We start from the raw sequence: 22,294 nt of genomic DNA, 5'->3' as shown, positions 1-22,294 counted from the left end.
GGACATTTTGCTTTGGAAAAGAAGCACATAATTAAATAATAGGATTTCTTAGGACTCTAGGTATCCAGTGGCTAACTGTGTGAAAAGAAATCTGAAAGTTTTGAGGCCATTTATCAAGTCCTTTCTGCACTAAAAAGAGTCTGTGCCATCTTTTGTCTCTCTATAATGGCTTCCTGGAACCTAAACAGTTTGCCGTACATGAGAAGGCAATAGTGCTTTGATACAGCATGTAATGCACATGCTGAAAAACATGCACAAAAACTTGTGCCACAAAGGATTCTCTTCTAAAATCAAAAACCTGTTAGTGAAGTACTTGAAGAGATGGAGTCTATCAGATTTGTGAAAGAAAGGTTTTTGAACTGCACAGAAAACATCACCCAGCCAGGAGCTGAAGAAATTAATGCTTTCAAAGTTACAGCAATTTTTCTAACAAGTAGAGAAATGAGTCACATTCTCCAAAGGAGTTTTAAATGAAGAGGAAAAGAACATGCTTTTATGTGGAGTTTTCAAAAAACTCTCAACAGCTATGATGAAGAGTGATGTAGACAGAGAAAAATTTACCCTGTTTCAGCAGCATAGGCAGACCATAGCTGCCAAACTCCCACAAACAAGTGCAAAATATAGGAAAAAACCCTAAAAACAAAACCACACCAGACTCTTCTCAGGTGTATAATATGACTTAAACATACATTAACATTAGAATGCTGAATGACCAAATTAACTAGTCCAGTACAAAAGTATTTTGTGAAATAACAAAAGGATCAAAAATTGGCTAGTAATTATTCCAAAGTATTCAGCTTCATCAAGGCTATTAGAGCTCCTCGGGTGCTGATACTTTAATGAAAACTATGGTTGACCTGGTGAAACCATATTTTGCTGTGTGCTGTGTTGCTGCCTTCCAGGATCTTTGGGAACACATGAAAATTGGTATCACACATACTGGATTTGACAGAACCCACCAGTGTCCTTTCCTTTCTGGCCTCCTGTAAAATGAAAACTGGCTAAAGTACGTTTTGCTCAGTGTATTTATAAGTGTATGTACATATATGTGTATAGATATATTTTTATATGTATTTAAAGATGTGATTTTAAATAAAATGATGTGTATTTTGAATAAAATTTTGCTTTAAAGTATCACAATGAATGTTTTCTAAAAAATGGTTAAAAAAAAACTAGCAAAAAATTAAAACCAGCCACCAGCTGTTTTGTGGTCCCAAGAGTGATGCTTTGCTTACAAACACGACAAATAAAAAAACATTCTTTACCAGATGTGTGTCTGGGCTTGCTAAAATGTGTATACTCTTGACATATTTATGGCTTTACGATTTATCTTTTTCAAAATGCATTGCTAATAGTTCTCCTAACAGAAGAACTGGAATGACAAGCTTTAGGTAATTCAAATGACCACTTGAGAGGTGAGTCTGTGCAAACTTCATGATGTTAAAAAAGGTCCAGTGCAAGTTCCTGCACACAGGTCAGGGGAATCCCAAGCACAAATACAGCCTGGGAAGAGAATGGATTGAGATTAACCCTGGGGAGAAAGACCTGGTGGTGCTTGTGGATGAAAAGCTCAACGTGACCTGGCAAGCTGTGCCTGCAGTCCAGAAAGGCAACCAGATCCTGGGCTGCATCAAAAGATGCATAACCAGCAGGTTGAGGGAGGGGCTTCTGCCTCTCTGCTCTTGTCAGACCCCACCTGGAGTGCTGTGTCCAGCTCTGTGGTCCCCACACAAGAAAGACATGGACCTGATGGAATGAGCCCAGAGGAGAGCCATGAAGTTGATCACAGGGCTGGAGCACCTCTTCTGTAGACAGGATGAGAGAGCTGGGGTGGCTCAGTCTGGAGAAGAGAACATTCTGGGGAGACCTTACAGCACCTCCCAGTACCTAAAGGAGGCTTACAAGAAAGCTGGAGAGGGACTTTTCAAAAGGAAATATAGGTATAGGACATGGAGGAAAGGCCTCAAACTGAAGGACAGTAGGTTTATACTAGATATTAGGAAGAAATGCTTTACTATAAGGGTGGTGAGACACTGGACAGGTTGCCCAGATAAGCTGTGGACTCTCCATTCCTGGAAGCATTCAGGGTCAGGTTGGATGGGGCTTTGAGCAACCTGGTCTAGTGAAAAATGTCCCTGCCCATGGCAGGGGGATTGGAACTAGCTGATCTTTAAGATAATTTCCAACCCAAACCATTCAGTGATTCTATGAAATGATAAATCCTTCTGGTTAAGAAATAAAGCATCCAATGCTGTCCATGATTAAAAAGCATTTTAGCATCTAGTGCAAAATCAAATATAAAATCCATCCTTGTTTGAACATTTAATGACTATTCTGGTAGAGCATGCATAGTTCAGGGAAAGAAGAATGAAGATGTTTTGATGAGTAAATAGAAAATTAAACCCCATCCATCTCTGTGAACGTGCACTGACAAATGAGGATATTAAGATGCCCTGCCACCCCAAAAAAGTTTTCTTTTGTGTAAGACCTGTTACTGCCCATATAACACTGATGATAAGGTGTCACCAGACAGAAGATCTGAATATACTTGAACAATCTTTGGCTAGCAATGGCAGCTGTTTCATGTGCATGTTATAGCCAAATCATGTCCTCTTCCTCCTATCCTCTAATCTGCAGTTTTCAATATCAGGACCTCTTCAACATCCATTTACAAGACTCACAACTGACAACATAATATTTAAGCTGAAGATGTCTTAGCATACCTTCTACTGCAGACATAACCTACAAAAACCCTGACACCTGGATTCAAGATCTACCTCAGGAGCTGGTCCAGCTGCTTGACCATCTGTGAGTCATTACCACATACCCCATGTGGTACATACTACAGCCAATGTAACAAATACTGATTTGGCAGTGCAGAGGGCCTAGCAATACCTTCACCTCCTTCCCAAATCCTGGTATGGGTGCAGCCTGAAGATTATCCTGTTTGGTTAGACCTTCACTGAGCAGGTGAGCTCATCAAAAGTTGTATTAATTTCCGTTTCTATGTCTAGTAAAATTGTCTTGAAAAAGCCCTGCTGTTGGACAGAGGGTCCACGGGCAGAGAAGATACCTTCTAACATCCACATCCAATGATTGTGAATTCTGAGGGCATGCAAGGAGAACGCACTGATGACTTTGACCAGGCATCACCTCCTGTTGGAATGGCTAGGGGACTAAGGGGACCACTGATCTGGCTTTGTTGGGATATTTTTTAGTTTTTATAGGAACCCTGATTCCCTGCTTGCTCTGTCAGGATTTGCATGTTATTCCAGCTCTGCTGCACATTCTGTCCTTCCTCCCTCCCGTCTTCTTTCATTTTGGGATAGATGTCGTATTTCTGTTGTTTTCCTTAGCAAAAATTCAAGCTCAGAAAATATTTTTTACCTTGTTTCATTACTTAATAAAGCATGTATATTACAAAATAGCTACCATGAAACTTCTTAGAAATATCCAATTAATCAGCTTCCAGCACTTTATAGAGATTAAGCATGACATACTTACTGACAAAATAAAAACCACAGACATGAGGGAGGCTGGGCTAAATGACATGATGTGACTGAATTTTGGGTGCTTCCTCCCAGACAAGTTTTGATGTGAGAATCAATCTGTTCCCATAAAATTATTAAGGGATATTAGCAAACCAGATTTACTTTACTGCATGTCAATTTAAATTTGAGAACAAGATTCTGTGGCTAAAAAGATATAGTTTGAATAACAAATTACTGTATTTTCTCCATACATTATTAGGGTAAAAATTTCTCTTCTACACAAAATAATCATGACTACATGTATTTCAATTTTTATTCACAACTCAATTATGAAAATACAGAGTGCTCTGTAGATTACCTCCTACATGTCTTGCCACAGCTGAGGCCTTGGAACTTGTGGGGAAGAGGATGTGCAGTTCTTCCACTCTTGTCTTTCTACAAAACATTCACAATTTCAGTTAAGGACTTTGCCATTTTTACCTTGGAACCATTGTGTTTGAGGAGATCTCTGATGATTCAGGCAAAGACACCATTTGCTTTGCAGTCCATTCAGCACACGGAATTACTTTTTTCAGGGATGTTGCTCACCTCAGGTTTACTGAAAACATCAATTCTTATGGTATATTACTTTTGGTACATTAGAAAATGCAACTTTAAAGAACCCCAAACTTCCACCTTTTATATATCATCATAAAAAGCACCCTTTTAAGGAGACTGTACAGTTATGCTTCTTTGAATAAAATTTAATATTATTTTATCTGTTCTACTCAGTAAATTCTGAGGTTTTATTATGGTATCCTCCAATTAATTTTATTTTAAATAGCCTGGAGTGACTGTTTTTAGACTCAGCAGTGTGAGGGCAGGTAATTCAGCATAGTCACAACGTACTGATGTGAGCAGATGTGAGGAAATGACAGATTTATTCCAGTGCTGTAGGAGTAAGCACACGCCAGCACAGTTCAAGGATCAGGTCTTCCTCAACACAATGATACCAACTGATAGAGTGCAGATGTCTTTAAAAATGAAACGTGCTTTACTGCTTTCACTTGTAAAATGCAAACACATAATTTTAAAACTTCTACATTCCCCCCTTTACACAATCCTTTGCAGCAGTGCTTTCCTTGGAGTGAGCCAAGCACACGGTGCTGCCTGTACTGATCCCTGAGAGCTGGGTCAGGCACACAGTTTGACAGGCTGAACAAATCTAAAACCTTAAACCATGGGTTCACTTCTTTGAGTAGGAAGGCATCTTGTGAGGAAGCTTTTCTACCCACTGCATTGGCTAAGGAAAATCTAGGTTCCCACTACTGTTTCCATAAGTTTCTCTTCCAAGATTTACACACCTGGTGTGTATTTTCAAAGTCTCTCTAAAACCCATCCTTTACGTGACCAATAGGAATTCACATTCAGTTTGAGAAGCTATAATATATTTCTATTTCACTATGTTTATTAGAGATCTGCCAAACACACTTCTTTTCTAATTTGTATTTGGTCACGAGAACAGCAATAGCTATAAGAACAGTAATAATATAACTTCCTCCTATTAAGAGAAATTAAGGGTCATGCACACCAAATAAAAAAATGAAGTCATTATTACCATTGGTGGGGGCAGGCTTGAGGATTTTGAAGCCTCAATGCCCAGTTTTGAGTTGTACCACTATTCTGAGTAACAATATACCAACTTCAGCTGTTCTTGATCAGAGACCTTGCCACATCTCGCCTTGTTAATTGCTGTTGCAGTTCAGCTGTTTGGTTAAATGGAATTTGTGTAATTTGATGGGTCAAAAGCTGTATATCTATGGTTTCACAAGAACAAGAATAGGTTGGGGATGAAGGAAGAAAAGAAAGAGAAAATGCAGACGGAGCTTGGAGTGAGGATAAATGACCTGATCTAGAGTGCAGGTCTGAGTCCAAACATCCCAACAGCAATATTGAAAGAGACTGGGATTTGAATCTCCGGGAACAGAATTGAGAGGTACTGGCTCTGTATCAGCACTGGACACCTTACACCAAATCCTTTATACTTTTAGGTGATGGCAAATTTGAGTGCAGAACTCCAGTGGATCCCGCTGTAAGTGGATCCCACCTACCAAGTTCTGCTTGAGCCTTGCTGCTGCAGTTATGCCAGCATCGCCACATAAATGCAGAAGTTGCCAGCTACACTGATAAAAACCCATAGCTTTCTCAATTTACACTGAAATTCGATATGGATTTATCTCAGTGGCAATGGCAGCAGAAGAAGCTCTTGCCCACTTGACCCTGGCACCGGCTTTCTTGTCCCAGTGCAGCTGTAGCCTCCCATTGATCCAAAGGAGAGGTTAAAAATCATAGAATGACTTGGGTTGGAAGGGACCTTAAAGACTACCTCATTCCAATCCCTTCACCATGGCCAGGGACACCTTTCACTAGACTGGGTTACTCAGAGCCTCATCCAACCTGGCCTTGAACACTTCCTGGGATGGACCATCCACATTCTCTGGGCAACCTGTTACAGTGCTTCACCACCCTCACAATAAAGAATTTCTTCCTAATACCTAATCCTAAACCTACTCTCTTCCAGTTTAGAAATGAACCTTTTGACAGAGTATTTTTAACCAGTTCAGTCTTGATCCAGCTAATCACACAATCCCACAAGAAGCAGGCAGGTGTGAGAGTGGAGGTGGTTCTGGATGTGGAAGGGGTTTGGAACAACGGGGTGCAGCTCTGACTCTGAAGACCATCAGGGACAGCGTGTTTCCACCAGAACAGCTCCTAGCAGGTAAGTGATTCATCAAATGGTTTTGGTGTTGGATATGCTGCCCTCTCATTCCTGGAAACTGTTGTTTTCTGAGGTATGTTTCCTTCAGTCTTGCTTACTGGGGAGGCCCAGAGAGCTGAGCTCTGCCAGTGCTGCTGCTGGCACTGTTGTCCTCTGGGGGAGATGACAGCTCCGGGGGCCTTTTCAAATGGGTGTTGCTACGGGCAACTGTGTACAGGAGAACATAGGCAGAGAAACCCAGGGGGACGGAGCGGAGTAGAAACAACAGCCCAGCAGAGACAGCTCTCGGAGCAGGCTGTAAATGCTGATAAAACATTATCTCAAGCAGTCTTTGGCAATTCCAAAAAACTACAGCCAATGGAACAGCAGTCTAAAAGTTATTTTATTGCTCCTGGAATACATGTGAGTTTTCATCCTTCCTAAAATGAGGGTGCTAAGGATTGGGAGCAGATGGAGAGCTGCAGAGGCACATCAAAGCTGTCAGCTCTGCACCTTCCTCTGCTGTCTTCTCTCCTCTTGTGAAAGATAAGGAGCAGCTGACATCTGCAGATGTCAATTTACTACCTTTCTCACATCTAACAGGGCATTTGGTTTTTTGGGGTTTTTTTGGTAACCATTAGGGAAATTCACATTTAGGTTCTTTTAGAGAAATTTAGTTTCTCTTGCAGAGTGTGACAGGCATTTGTACAAGCCAGTTCAACATGAACAGTTGAGTTGTCCAGGGAAAGAGCAGGTTACCCTTCTGTACAACCCTCCATTGAAGAAAAATGTTCATTCCTTCCATTACCACAGAAAATGGCAGAAACAGCTATTATACATCTGAGTTTAAAAGCTGACTTTTATCTTCAGTTCTTTTCCAACTGTATTTAGGAGTGTAAGATGGACAGGTCCATGCATGCCACCAAGCCTCAGCTTTGTAATCTTTCCATGACTACAGCAGTGAGCCAGAAAGCTCTGTGAAAGCAAGGCAACAGGTATGTGTGTCAATGCTGCTGCTGGAAACCTGTGACAGTGTTTTTCCTCTGTGACCTCTGCTTCACCTTTTCCTGCTGTCCTGAACTGGTGCAGGGGAAGCAGGAGTGCAATACTGCTGCTTCCATCTCAAAGGCCACCTGGACAATCAGGTAATTGCTTTTTCTTATTTTAATATTCCATCCCATTGCTGTTTCCTTTCTTTTCCTATATCCAAGATAAAGCTTAGATTAGCTTGCTTGCCTGTTTTATTTTTCCTTAGGCACTTGGCTGACAGAAGTCCAGGCAGTTCAGGGGGAGGAGGAGGAACTAGGACATTACACAAATAGTCTCCTTTGGGACACACTTGTTCAGATTAGATTCCATCCACCTCTGCTTTATATGATGGCAGTTCAGCTAAATCAAACTTTTTTTCAAGTACGGCAAATTACTCACTTTTAAACACAAACCCAAGTAGGACTAAAGTCTCCTGGACTCAGGCAAACCTTATTCATGTGCAGCTTTGAATTTCATGTTTTTAAAATTTATTTCTAAGACAAGAAATTGACTGCAAAGATTAACAAGAACTTCTCCTGAAACTTGCAAGGAGGTCTGGATATCATATCTATCCTATCCTATCCTATCCTATCCTATCCTATCCTATCCTATCCTATCCTATCATAATATCATAAAATTTATTTTATTCTTCTATTTCCCAGAGTATGAATAAAGCTCTCTGAAGAAGTTATAGTTAAATAGTCACTGACAGTTTATATTTCAATAAAGGATTTTTTCAATAAAGGATGATTTTATCCAAGCCAGAATTCAATAAATTGAACTAAATCACATCAGGAACCATCACATCTTCAGGTCTCCAAACATTTCCTATCATTGTTAAACAGACACAGTAAAAGTCTGCTAGCAGCTCATAGAAACCTGAGACAGAGTCTAAGTAGATGTGATTCTACTTGAAGATAACATTCAACTTTCCTGCTCCTGTTTTTTTCTCTTCTCCCATTTGATACAAGCATAATTTGCTAGGAATCAACAATCTCACATTATCCACATTTTAAGCCTCTCTTCCCTACTATTTATGTGCCGGTAAACTAACTGGAACATTGCAAGGGATAATTACAGTTCTGTACACAAAATACAGAACAGAACAAGATTTCACTTCAAAGCAGATGCACAGCCCATGCACATCCACAGATGAAGTGCTGTGTTTAGCATACTAGATATAAAGCAATATTGACTCCAATAATTAAGAAATAATTGCTAACATTTCCTACTACAGAACAAGTGAACAGTTCCATCCATGCAAGCTTGGTCTTGCCAATATAAAGTAACAAGATGCAGGAAATTGCCACATTTACTCTTCATAGAAAGTTAAGTATCTCTTCATGGACAATGGATACTTTTGAGTTCTTTGCACACATTCTAAAATTTCTCCTTTACTGACAAAACTTTCTCCTTCCTTCCAGGATGAATCCCACTGAGTGTCAACAAGCAATATTGTACTGCTCTGAAGGGATGCTTCGTTTTAGCTTGACAGCTAGAAATAAGAGCCTTTCAATGGAATGTGCACAGATGGTGTGTGGCTTATGCCTTGAAAAAAGTGAAGACAGGAAACATGAACTTCAGCTCTTTTAGAAAGAAAAGCAGTTGTTGATGGCATGTGCAGATAAGAAGCGGGTGTGCAATGTGCACAGTGAGGCTGAGTCTCAAATACAGACTTCCCGTTGAGCTTCTCACCAAAATGTGAATGACTGAAAATATTGTCACTACTTTTAAAAACTTGCACATTTGCTTAGTTTATCCTCTGGTGAGATAGGCTTGAAGCCACGATGAATTGCAGTGCATGGGTCTTCGCTTCAAGAAATGAATTAACCGATGGATAGCCATTCAGTCCTACTGATGATTCCTCATTGCACCTTCAATTACAATGGATGGATCTGACATTTTCTTTCAGTGATACAGAAGCCTGATCTTCTGTGCTCTTCATTTTTTTAATGGTTTAAACCAATCCTGGTAGAGTTATAATTGGTTCTCTCAGAGATAACTTTTTTTTTCTACAATACAAATCAAAACCAACTCAAGCATTTATTTTTCTACTTCACTGTTAATTACACAGTCAGAGACTACTGAAAGTGAGAAAAACAACAACAAGAAAGTATTTCAGTAATTGCCATCTGTGGTTCTTTGGAGGATTTTTTTAGTTAGTTTGCAGTTAGTGAAAGCAAGTGAGTTCTGCTTTTACACCTGGGCAGATTCCTGGGCAGCAATATACAATGCCATAATATTTTGGCTGCAAACACCAAAAAAAAGGTGATGATTTACAAATATTTCAATTAAATAATCACCATGTCTGCTACAATAATGTGTTTATCAGCAGATGGAGTGGTAGTTAAAGGCTAGAGTAAAACATTAAGGCTAGACTAACATTCTTTCTACTATTTAGACTTCTATTTTAGAAGCTGGAGACAAATACCTGCCATAGAGCATCTTCTCATGTAGTTCAATGCCTAGAATGCAGAGATATATGTGAGGAGTCACTTTTCCCCCTATGTATCAAATTAAGTTCAGAAAACATGACAAATAAAAAAGCAAGAGCTGTTCATGTCTGAAAAGAAACATACAAGATGGGAGATTATGTTTAAAGCAACAAAACTGTTGAGAATAAGAAAAGTAATAGTAATTTACTTGGAATTATATCAATATTCTTGCTGTCAATACTTCTTGACATGGGAAAGTAATGAAATTTTCAGGAGGAAAAAGAACCCCCTTCTTCATAAATTCCAAAAGAATGAATCTCTGTCAATGCTTATGGACAAACTCTGCCATAACTCCAACAGCTGGAATGAAAGAAATACTGAAAGTCTAAGCTGGTCAAATGATACAAACCCAACTGCTAGACTGGCTGTATCTAAAATCACATTTCTGTTTCTCATGCAGGCACAAAAGGATCACAGCCCCCTGCTTTTTCATAAATTAGAATGACCTCTATACTTCTCTTAGAAAACAAATCTCATGATGCCTTATTATTTCCATGACTTTTCCCTAAAAATTCTATCTTCTCTCTCTACTTTTGTAGAGTATGTAGCTTGAAGCAAGAAAGACAAAGCATAAACTTGACCAAGGGAGAGAAATTGGGTCTCTCTAACATATTTCAGGAGTCCTATTAAAGAGAAAGAAGACAATGTGGAAAAAAACAAACAATGAAGCAAGATATTAAAGTCTGTCATAACAAATGTTTCAGTGCCACCACGTTACTTACTCCCAAACCATTTAAGGCACAAAATTTCCAAAATATTTCCTAATAATTTTAAACCTGTATAGGGTAACTTAAAAACCCAATCCATTGGGTTAAGTGGATTTGGTTAAGATTTTATTCCAAGTGCAAACCCCCTGCACTTGGAATAAAATCTTTTACTTTTAAATTACATAGAAAAATATGAAAAGATTTAATATTCTGAAAGCTACATGTTGGACATATCTTTTCTGTTAAAATAAAGTTACATGGTATTCCTGAATTTAAAGTAGGATTGTTATTATAGCAAGACTTCTAACTCAATGAAGTTATTAAATTGGCTAAAATGTAACATGCAGTAGGGTCTGCATAATGTCTCACAAAATATCCCTCATTGACTCATAACATAATAAAAAATCTTTTCCTGCACAAGAACTACATCTCACCAGAAGAGATGCTACATAGGTGCCTCTTCTGCTTATGGCTGAGCACGTCAGCTCTCTCAGCATCTGCAACTGTAGTCCATCTCACACTCTGCTGGGCACAATAAAAACTTGTAAGCAAATAATAGGAAAATATTCACAAAAATTTTAATTGACTGCCACATAACCTAACAGACAATCCATGTAGCTGGGACACTTAACACTAAGCATCGTCTAGACCACTGTTGATTCAAAACCACAATCTGATATCTAATGATTAATAAAATTTCCAATTTTTTCCCTGATATTTATCTTATATTTTTCTTGCTTAATATTAGCCCATTACTATTAATCATGCTTTTTCATGTTAACTAAATCCACTCCTCCCATAAGGTTGTTTTCAAATACCTGTAGATTGTCACCAGTTTATCTTGTATTATCAAATATTTACAGGCTGTTACAGAACGGACTCTGACCATGCAATTAATATTTGCTTTTTTTAAATCCTGTCATCTATTCACACCTCGACCTGCTGGAAATCAGTGTAGCTCTCCCATAAGCTCTCTTTATTTGGTAACAATTTTGTTTACAATAGGAAACAAAAAATAGTCAAAAAGTTCTGTGTGTTTATGCAGATGAAGTCGTGAGAAAGTATTTCAGGGCCCCAAAAGCTTCCTCCACTTTGGCTGGGTGTGAGGAACTGGTTGGGGCTGGTTGAGGTTGGGAGCTGCCGCAGCTCACTGCCCTCCCTCTGGCACCATTTGCCTCTCCTCTGCCTGGCTGTGGACAGGGATGGGGGCAGATGATCTGTTTGCTCCTCTGCCAAACCCTGTGCAGCCCTCTGGAATCCAAATGCACTTCCAGGAGGCTTCAAGAGGCATCAACCCGAGGGTTTTCTAGAGAGACTCTGTGCTAGAGAGGCAGTACACGAGCTGGCACTACCCTGCTACCTAAATGAGGGAGGCAGAGCTCCCAACTGCAGACATCTGCAGAGCAAGGAGAAGGACATCTTTCCTCTAGTTCCTTGTCACCTTCACAAAATTCAGTGAACTGACTAAGCAATAACTGAGTTTTCTGGTTTCTAGAAGTACAGTGGAAATACATAACCTGACTTGCAAAAAACAATTGCATTTCCCTGGCCACTAAAGCATTTATCATGAGGACATGCCATTAGTGCTTCTAATGATTGTGAGTCAGAGAGGGAAGGGAACTGTTGGGTTCTATTTTAAAGAAAATACTTTCTTAGAAAAGTGTGGGCTTATTTTTAAAAGTCTGTAAAAGTCACTTTGATTCCTCGGAGTTCTTTCAAAATTACTGGAATGTGTGATGTATTCACACCTACAATAATTGCATGAAGATATCTGTTAGGAAACTCATGTTTAATAAATACTGTTATTTGCTCTAAAACTCAATTTCCATTGATGTTCTTGTTCTGAACAATGATCTATCAGAGTTAACTCAGGGCAGCTCTAACAAGTACGTAGGAGAAAAATCTGTATGTAAGTCCCTGTTAAAGCTTGTGGTGACTCTCCAAAATCCAGAGTTTCAGTGGTAAACAGCAGTAAATTTATCCCTCCAAATAGCCTGTATTGTAGATTAAATGGAATTTTTTCAGGGTTTTTTTCTGATGAAGACAGACTGAATTAAAACTTCATTTCTAAGCATCTATTCCAAACCACCATTCATATTTATGTGCTACAATGACTAACAAGGGCTACTTAGACTGTGGCCTTTCTGATTTCATTATATATTCTGGCCATGGGCAAAATCAAAAGGCATACCAAGTGCTAAAATGGCAATAATACAAAGTATAGAGAGGCTGACTTAATTTTATCACTAGCAATTGTGCTGTTACTATGGAAAGTGTGAAAGCATTCCCATTATTTAAGGCAGGATTTTGCAATGCTACAATTCCTCATCTCAGAGATACATAAACCTTTTTTTCCATATATTAATTACTTCTACTGTCCACCTTTGACTTTTCCCCTGAGGAAAAACATTGCCAGCCCATGGCCCATCAGTTGCAGCTTTTAACACAACATATGGATCTGATTCTGTCTAAAACTCCATATATGAACTGGCTCTGCTCTTGCTTTTATCTTTGGCCAGGGAGACCACAACTGGACCTTGAATTTTGCCAAGACAATAGTTCAGTAAAGAGTCTCTCTGAAGAAACAAAAATCATCAGACCTTGGGGTAAAAAAAGGGAAAATATATATGGAAGAAGCAGCATAAACTATAATAAAAACCCTATTTTAATGCATCAGTGTATATATGTCTCTTAACTAGCAAATGATTTTTCAGCAAACTATGCCAAGCCATTCCCTGAGAGTTTAAGTCAAACTCCATGCTTCATCTTCCAGAAGAACAATCACAAAATACTTTCCCCCAAATTTTCTGGTGCACTTGCTCATTTTCAGTGGGCAACTTCCAATTCTTTCTTTCTATTCTCTTAATTTCCAAGTGATTAAGTGGCTAATCCCTAAAAAGCAAGCAGCAAAGCCATCACAACAGGTAAGGAGCAAACCTCCTAATGCTCCAATTTGTCTTCTTACCTGTTGTTTAAGGGTGTGCTGTGAAAAAAATTGCTTCATCCTTGCATGGGAAGATGTAGGATGACAACATCATGAGGGTGAGCACTTTTCTCCTGATTTCTTCTTACCTTGGCAGAATATCACACATGATTTCTATTTGTTAGAGATCTTCTTAGGAAAGCAGAGAAAAGTAACACCAGCAGACCATTAATCCTACTGCGGTAAAGGCTGGGGGCTCAAATCAACAGCATTTATGCATGTTTCAAAACATGAAGAATGTGTTCACCTCTCACAAACACATCATAAACACCATACACACATATATATATGTATGCTATCTTATGCATCTCTTACATACTATGCCTTAAAATCATACAAGTATTTTACTCCTGCTACATGTCTGTAAGGGCACTAAGTGCTTCTCCTCATGCTGAGACATGAAGCCAGTGTTTCTTCTGTTCATGCATGGCTGCTGTGGAAGCGGGATGTAAAGACCCCACAGCATTTAAAAGGTGTGGGGAAGTCCTGCTGCCCTGCCCATATCCCCACCTTCCTGTCTGCCAAGGCACTCATCACTTTCACTCTGAGAAGGGTATGCCCCAAATATCACTGTAGTATGAGATCAAATTTGGAAATGCAGGAAGATCTGTAGAAAACAAGATCACTTCATCACAACTAAACACTAATTTTCCGTAGCTGGCAAATCATTCCTGACTTATATAAATGGGAACTCTAAGGTGACTGAAACTCAGATTATAACATAGTCCATTTTAATTTTAATGTTCAACACAATCTGTAACAAATTGATGGCAACATCTTGGCTGCCACATCTGCTTAAGTGTGAGAATTAATTTTAGGGTCTAGTCTCTTGCACTGAGATAATCAAGTCCATGTAGTCCAAAAGGGAAATTTTATTCTAATTTTCTACTTAAAATACCTTGTTAAGGGAGGCATCTTTGCAAGATGACACTGTGTTGTAAAGACCTCAATCAAGTCACCCCTTTGAGCACTATTTGGCAAGTGTAGCTTGCTGATTTCTTGGCATGTTTCCCATTCTGAAGCACTGAACCAATCTTAAGATATTTCAGGACTAAATATAAATCACCACAACTAACAAAACTGGATGCATCAGCATGAAAATATTAAGTTATAAATTCCTTAAATACATTTCTTCCCTTCCAGATACATGTTTATTTTTAAGAACAAACCATCATTTCTCAAGGAATATATCCAGTAATGCAGAGTTTGGGATAAAGAAAAAATACATGATCCAAACTCATGTAGGTGAGAACTGAGATATTTCCTTTTCTCCTTACCTATTACAAACTGACTAGCAAGAAATAAAAGTGTTGCTGAGTTCTGAAATTCAGGACTTTCTAGGTGTACGTAATTACCATCAGGCTCTAATATAAGAAAATAACTCGTGACTCGAAACACGCTTAGTTCCCAGCAACAATCAGTGGCACTGCCTCTATAAGAGAGGAACTAAAATCACCATTAACAGCAAATTTCCTATCCCAATGTGCTAAGCAAAAAACACTACCATTTAAAAGGTGCAATCACCATTTTTTCCCTAATGGCAGAGCAACAAATTTCATTGCAATATGGCTCCTGAAGACAGAAGTCTTAGGATGATTTGCATTTCAATATGAAAACAAGAACCTGAGAGCTGCAAACTCAGGCTCATACATATTATTAAGACTGCATTAGCAGTGATCTTTTTCTAGCAGCTGACAAAAGTACAAGGACAGCAGGCTTTCTTGCCTATGCCTGCAATACTGCTCTTTCTAGGTGGTATGTTATGTTGGTTCTAAATGGTTTCATATTTTTAAAACTGGGTGAATTGGTGTATACAAATACGCGGGTGAATTGGTGTATTTTTTCCTTTCCTTACATTTCAGGGTTTATTATTTGTCCTGGATTTTCCTTACTGGATACTAAAAGGTCTGATAATTTGTGAGCCCAAGGTTTATACTGGGAGATGGAAGAGTGAAAATCTCCCCCACAGAATTTCCCTCAACTGACTCAAAGGCTGCTTTCTCCATAACTTTTTTCTTACAACTACTGGGGGATCCATCGTGCTCTTGATTTTCATTAAATGTGATCATGAGCAATGTGTTAGAGTGAAAGATGATTCACTGGATTTTATGGAGGAGAGAAACACAGCTGTTCTATTTTTACACAGCAAGGTTTTTCATAATCCCATAACAATGAGGAGAAATTGAATATTTCAGCAGAAAAACAATGAAGGTAACAATAAGGATGCCATATCCTAGTTTCTAAAAATGAAAGTAAAGTTTCATCTCAGTCATTTTTATAAGAGATTTCAGTTTTGTCTTACCAATTTCCACTTCCAGCTCAGAAGCTGCTCAAGTTTTAATCCAAGTGTGTGTGAATATCCAGTCTATATCCTTCCTTCTTATTCTTTATATTCTAGTGTATTTAGATGATTATTATTTACAAAGCAAAAACATTTTTAGACAAAGAACGTTTTCCCTGCCTAATTCTGTCATGAGAAGCTCTCTATAATTTCTATAATTCTGTTGAACCTATGTATGTACATTTACATATCACATGTGAATGCAAAACTATCCTTTTGATGCCTACCTTTGTATTAGAAAAAGTAATTACACCCACAAATATGTTGTGAAGCTCAAAGCTTCCAGAAATCTAAAGAAAAGCTTGGCATAGGAAAATCCAGTACTGATGGCATCTAAAAAACAAAGGCATATCTGTAGTATTACTTGGGCTTTGCAATAAAATAGAGCTTATGTGCCCACTTGCCCCATCTCTCTGATTATCTGTCAGTCATACTCTGCTTCAATAATTTTTGGAGTTGTTGATCAGTCTCTGTCAAATCTCCAAGATAATTATGATCCTACACATTTTCTGACAATATGAGTTTAGGTGACAGACAGAGATACTAATTCATGTCATTCTAAAACAAGAGCAGTCTGATAAAACTTCTATATATTATGTTTGACAGAGATCTGCATATTCACATTGCCTAGCATTTAGCAATATAACTTTATAAGACACAGCATGTGCTGACTTTTGTGAAATGAAGGGGATCAGAGGATACTAAACAGTCTCTGTAGAGTGGGTTGGCTGAAGGAATGAAAGGAATAAATCAAAGGAAACTCAGTTCAAGTAAGAATTAAATATAAAAAGAAACCTGACCAAACTGATACAATCTAAATCACATTTCAGTAGATCCTCACAAACACCAGGCCATTTGGGACATTAACACATCCACAGTCCGGTTGAAACATAAGTTACAACCCTGCTCTCTTTCCTGAGGTTATTACCAGATGTGTGAGTGCATCAGGTACAGATAAAACTAAAATCACCCTTAAACTCAGCTCCTCTACATGGACTTGACACTCATCACTGATCTCTGTATGACTTTGATCATGCACACACATTTTGGTGTTCAACAGAGGGTATTACCCCTGCACTTTGATTGCTTAACAAACACAGAACTCAGCTACATGATGTATATGGTTTCTATGTGAAAACATCGTATCTGAAAACAGGAAGATCTCATATCAATAAATTTGAGGAGAAATGTGCAGGTTTGGTTCATTTTTATATATTATTTCACTTTTTTGTGTAGGTGTGTGAATGAATGCAGGTCTTCTACAGCATGACGTGTCAAATACACATTCACACAGAGGTGTCAGAACAGCCTGGGCAGCCCTTCTGTGTAGCTTCAGCAAGAAAGCAATCTGCAGGATTAGAAATCTTCATTTCTAAGTGCTGATGCACTGAAAATAGTAGTTTCTGCCCAAGACTAAGCCAATCACAGCCCTGCAGATCACCACAGTTTGTAGGCACGGTGGCCTTGGCCCTTTGGCTCCTGGTGCCACGTTCAGGCACTCTTGGCAGTGTGCTGCCTTGTGACATAAGGGCAGAAAGGCTCCCAGTTTGGGCTTCACACTTCAGGCACAGACTTTGACTAATGACCATGAAACTGTTATTACCATGGTTCATTATGTTATGTCACAGGGGACAATGATGGTTTTCCCAGCAAAATGCTCTTAATTTAATGAAACTAAACTGGTATCAGTTGCAATCCAGAAAGGTTCAAAGGAGATAATAATCTCTCAAATGCTGCAGGGTTGTTATTTTAATTGCTAATTTGTGCATGTTTTGACAGTAATCACTGAACCCTGTGATGGTCCCAGAGGTGCCCATGGTGCTGCTGTTTTAGCAGTTTAGCTGTTTTAGAAGTTTTAGCAGATTTTGTAGTCCTCAGATCAACACTAGGAGGATTTACTCAAGAGCATACACTTAGGTTTTTCCTTTACTTCACACATCACAAGTTCAAGCCTATATAATTTTGTCACAATACTTTGAAAATTTGAAATGTAAAATTAAATGGACACTAAAGACTTGAAATGTAATAAATCTAAAAAATAGCTACTTTTTTCTCCTGAGATTGAGGTTTTACAGAACACTTCATTTCGTCTTCTGTTTCACCTTGCTGTAAAAAATGCCAGTATGAAGAAAATGAGCAATACTTCATTGTCCTGTAAAGAAATTAGAGGCAAAAAAGAAATTTTAACTACATTTATGTTTTGTGTGTAATTGCAGAAGGAAAAATTAAAACTCATTTCTGCAGCGACCTGTTAATATATTTTACTTACCCCAAGTAAGAAAACAAGTAGTTCTGTTACTTCAGGGCTATTACTAAGGATGCATAAGATTAAGCATTTGCATAAATTTGGACTGTATTTCAGAATGTATTTCACTTTTTCTCCACAAAGTACCCAAAGCGCCTATATATCAGTTGATGTGAATTAGCTACAGAAATTCAGCCAAACCATCCAAATCTTGCATGTTAGCAGTCATGTAGAGATGTCCAAACTCTCTTTGTATCCTTGACTTGTATTTGTTGACTTTACTATGCACTGGCAATTATGGATTCAGTTCAAAATCAGTAGTGGTGTTGCCTGATTTTATTGTATTGGACTGAAATAACCAAACACCTGGGAAGTCAGAAGCTTTAAGTCCTACTTGGCCACAGAGAGCCTTCAAGCACTGCTTTAATTCCCCAGAGCTGTACCTAAACCAACCAACTTGAACACAAGGCTGGGACTGAGCCTCTTCTGTTCCTTCTTAGGGAACCTGTGCCATGGTGCCAACTTAACAGGAGGAGGCATGGAGCATGGACATAGAGCTGCCAGGGAAGGTAATGATTGTGTTGCCTTCTCCTTCATTTTACCAGTATAGCAATGGTTACTGACTGTAACCACTTACAAATGCTGGTGAGGGGTCATCTTTCATCCCTGCCCTACGAAAATTAGGTTCTTCACATGAATCTGCTTCTGGAAAAAACATTCCTGTCAGCTTCCTAGCTTATGCCACAAGACAGCTGGCTCAGGTAAAAGTTTGAGGGAGCTTCTCCAGACCTCTGTCCTGGAAAAGCACTCTTCAGGAAAGCCAAGATCCAGTTCAACACAGCCTGAAATCCTCAGTCATGCCTGTGTTGCCATCGGGGCAAGGTAATGGTCAGGAAAAATGAACAAGTAAACAAGGGGCGGAGGAGGGGGGGAAGAGAGATTGACACAACAACCACGCAAAGTCTGTGGTTGTTGAAAGCAATTTCATATTAAGTGGAACAACCATTCACAGCAGTGTCTGCTGAACTTCTGCTGTCTTCAGACCCCAGAACTTTACTGAGTCCTGAAAATAAAAACAAGACCCAGGAAGGCTCTGAGAGGGATATGTTACTCTGAACAAACTAATGGCAAACACAACATTCTCCATTTTAGAAATAAACTTCTGAAATTAAAACCCCTACTGCTATTGCTGCTATTTGACACAAACTGAATTTCATTGTTTTAGAAAACAAAACCTAACCAATTAATGTTATTTCTGAGTCTGTTCTCTATGTCTGAGACTCCTTTTTTACATTGTTTAGTTTTGCGGTGTCTTACATAGATTTACTTTTTTGGACTTCCTCTGAAAGGGCAAGTGCTAAACACAGTACATGGCTATAAAATCAGTAATCATATGCTTCAAATGTATTTGTCATTCTTTTGATATAGCTGTTATTCCCAGTACTTAAAAGCTGTCTTTGATGTAATTGAGGCTTTTACTCCTCTCTATCTATAGGGCTTTTGATCACCTCCTAATTAATGAAGTAATGGCAACCAATTACATTTACATCTAACACAAAGCATACTGTTAAAGTTTGTCATTACCACTTTCCTTTCTTGCACGCTAACACAATGTTGTAACCTTAACATTTTCTGCCTCACTGCTGCTGGGAGAATTAATCAGTAAAGTTATTTATTCCATTTTTACATTTTATTAACTGTCAATTATACATGAAGAGATTAAATGTCTGCATAACTCACGACTCTCACGATGCTTCTTTCAAGCCAAGTAAAGTTATTTCTTCAATGTTAATATTTTTATTAACTGGCAATTATATATGAAGAGATGAAATGTCTGCATAACTCATGACTCCCAGGATGCTTCTTACAAGCCAATTTTACAAAATACTTAAAATGTATCAGGATCCTATTGTTTTGCTCTGGACAAAGGCTCATGAAAGCTATAGAAGGGAGCTACACACTTCTCTACAGGTCTACATGAATGCTTTATCACTGGTTTGAATTATCTAGTCTGAGTTAGAGCTCTGCAAGAGCACAAGCCTCAGAAACAGTGGGGAAGGCTGACTTCACTTCCTTAAATTCATGTTGATCAGCACTGTTGGGTTTTTTTGCCAAGGAGAATTTGAATTTGGTTCTGTATTTAAGGCAGAGGTTTCTGGCATCCTCTATGAAACAAAAAAGTTTGTTTGCTTCCTCTGGATTTAAGTAGGATTCTTTTGGCCACCATAGATGAACTTCAGCAGGCAGATCAAAGTGACTTTTTACCAAGTCCCATAATAGTGAACGTGAAGAAAAGCCCATGTTGCCAGTGGCTTGATTAATTTCTAATTTTAAAAATAAAGTGTCTTTGAAAAATGAAAAACAATAAGAGAACAAAGAAAGAAAGTTATTTATATTAGAATTGTTTCTGTGTAGTAGAATAAACTAGGAATTTTCTAAGAGAACATTTTTTCATTGGCTATAACAAAGCTTCAAAGCCAAGCGATTCACAGAAACATTTTGGTTTTGACATATTTTTCCCAAAACAGAAACAGGATTCTGACAATTGAGCAGCCATCATCCTTAGTGGTGTGCTAAAGAGCCCTGGTTTTCATGCATGTGACTTAGGGACAGTCCCAATCTGTGGCTTGGCCAGTCACAAGTAACTCACAACCCTGACACGAGTTTGTCACAGAGCCAAAGGTTCATGACAACCCAAGTGTGCCAGCAGTTCTCAGACACACAGCACTTCCCAGGCTCCCTTTGGCATGGGGAGAAACTATCCTTTTTCCAGGAAAAGGTCCACAATTGTCCCAACACCAGAAAGGCTCCAGAAACCACTCTCTTCTCCAGATTCAGCAAGTGGAGTCCTTGGAGCACTCAGCAGTGGGCAGAATCCCTGGCATCCCTCTGCTCCACACTGCTTTGAAAAATGAGGAAAAAACATATACTCCTGCAGATAACTTTTTGTGTATGATCTGTAAAAACTTTAGGAGTCTCTTTGTGAATGGTATCCTGAACCTGAACTAGGTCCATGAGGTCACTTGCTTCCTGTGACTCCTTTGAAGACAATGCTATTGCAAACTGTCCTGTGGCACTCTGAGCACCAACACTGTGCCTGGCATAGTTGCAGAGTTGAGGACTCCACTGGGCCAGCTGCCAATTACCAGCCAGCTCCTTCCTCAGAAACCTGGGTGTCTGCTTTGTAAACAGTTCTGCTAAGAAACACTTCCATTTGGTGCTTTGGTCTGTATTATGCAATAGCACTTTTAAAGTCACAGATATTCTGCAGCCTAATTTACCATTGAACGGTAGACAAAATGATGACAAAATTTTTGGATTTACAAGAGATAAAAAGTAATACTCTTTATTCCAGGTCAGAAGATTAAATTCAGCTGGTGTCAGGAGGAGATTGCCCCATAATATCCACCTCTTTGTAGCTGATTACCTGCATCCATGATTTTGGCATTATAGTGGAATAAAGGGCCACAGCCCACTAGGCATTTCATGGAAAATAGAGTTGCAGAACAGAACCGAAGAATAAGGAAGAAAATATTTTTGCCAAAACCAAGTACTTCTTCAACTACAAGAGGCATAATCTTGAGGCAGTGGGGGAATAGCGTGCTGGATACTGAGAGCCAGTAGGACAGATCCCACACCCCTGATTACAGAAGACTCTTACAGAGACAGATTAGATAAATGCTTCTACATACTGCTTTGCTGAGAGCAGCTTCCTTCACACAAATCCCAGGCATCAATCAAGGCACAAGGGTTCTGTTTTTCCAGTTATACAGTTTGGGCACAAAATTAGTAGACAGGACAAAACACCAGAGGGTGACGAGAGAGAAAGGCAACTGCATTTCCAACCAAGATGTTATTTAACACGAAAGGTAAATAAATGATGTGATTTTAATGCTTCAGCCCAATCAGAGAAGTCTCCTCCACTGAGGATACTCATTGTTTTCCCGTAAATTCATAGCCCTCTACATTTATTCTTTTCTTCCACAGCTATTTTACCTTACAGCTTAGTCACCCAACCTTTCTAATACTGTAGCACAGCAAAATCTGCTTCTGACCCTCAGAACCTCCTCACTGCAGAGAGCTGTACCTCAGACCACTGGCCTGCACTTGGAGGATGTCCTGAGAAGTGCTTATGGAAGTCAGAGCAGCACTTCGGCTCACCCATATTTCTTACTTTCATTTCTCTTTATGCTGATAAGGTGCTAATTATCAGTCAACTCGAAAATATCTCAAACTAATACTTAAATGTATTTCACACTTTTATTT

At 38.9% G+C, this 22,294-nt stretch overlaps 1 protein-coding gene across 2 annotated transcripts in view; it reads right to left on the bottom strand.

Moving 5' to 3' along the window:
* The window catches only part of KCNK13 (potassium two pore domain channel subfamily K member 13), a 48,776-nt gene that overhangs the window by 12,031 nt on the left and 14,451 nt on the right, over positions 1-22,294 (bottom strand). Inside the window, exon 2 of one of the 2 annotated variants that reach the window (XM_063399198.1) lies at positions 3,850-3,926. The exons of the other annotated variant lie outside the window; for it this stretch is intronic. Within the exon in view, the coding sequence (XP_063255268.1) occupies positions 3,850-3,926 (77 nt within the window). The remainder of the gene's footprint in view (positions 1-3,849; positions 3,927-22,294) is intronic. 2 annotated transcript variants of the gene reach the window in all.

Source organism: Prinia subflava, chromosome 5 (assembly GCF_021018805.1).
Source record: "Prinia subflava isolate CZ2003 ecotype Zambia chromosome 5, Cam_Psub_1.2, whole genome shotgun sequence".
In the NCBI taxonomy this organism is placed as follows: Eukaryota; Metazoa; Chordata; class Aves; order Passeriformes; family Cisticolidae; genus Prinia; species Prinia subflava.
This window is presented reverse-complemented; position numbering and strand designations above follow the sequence as displayed.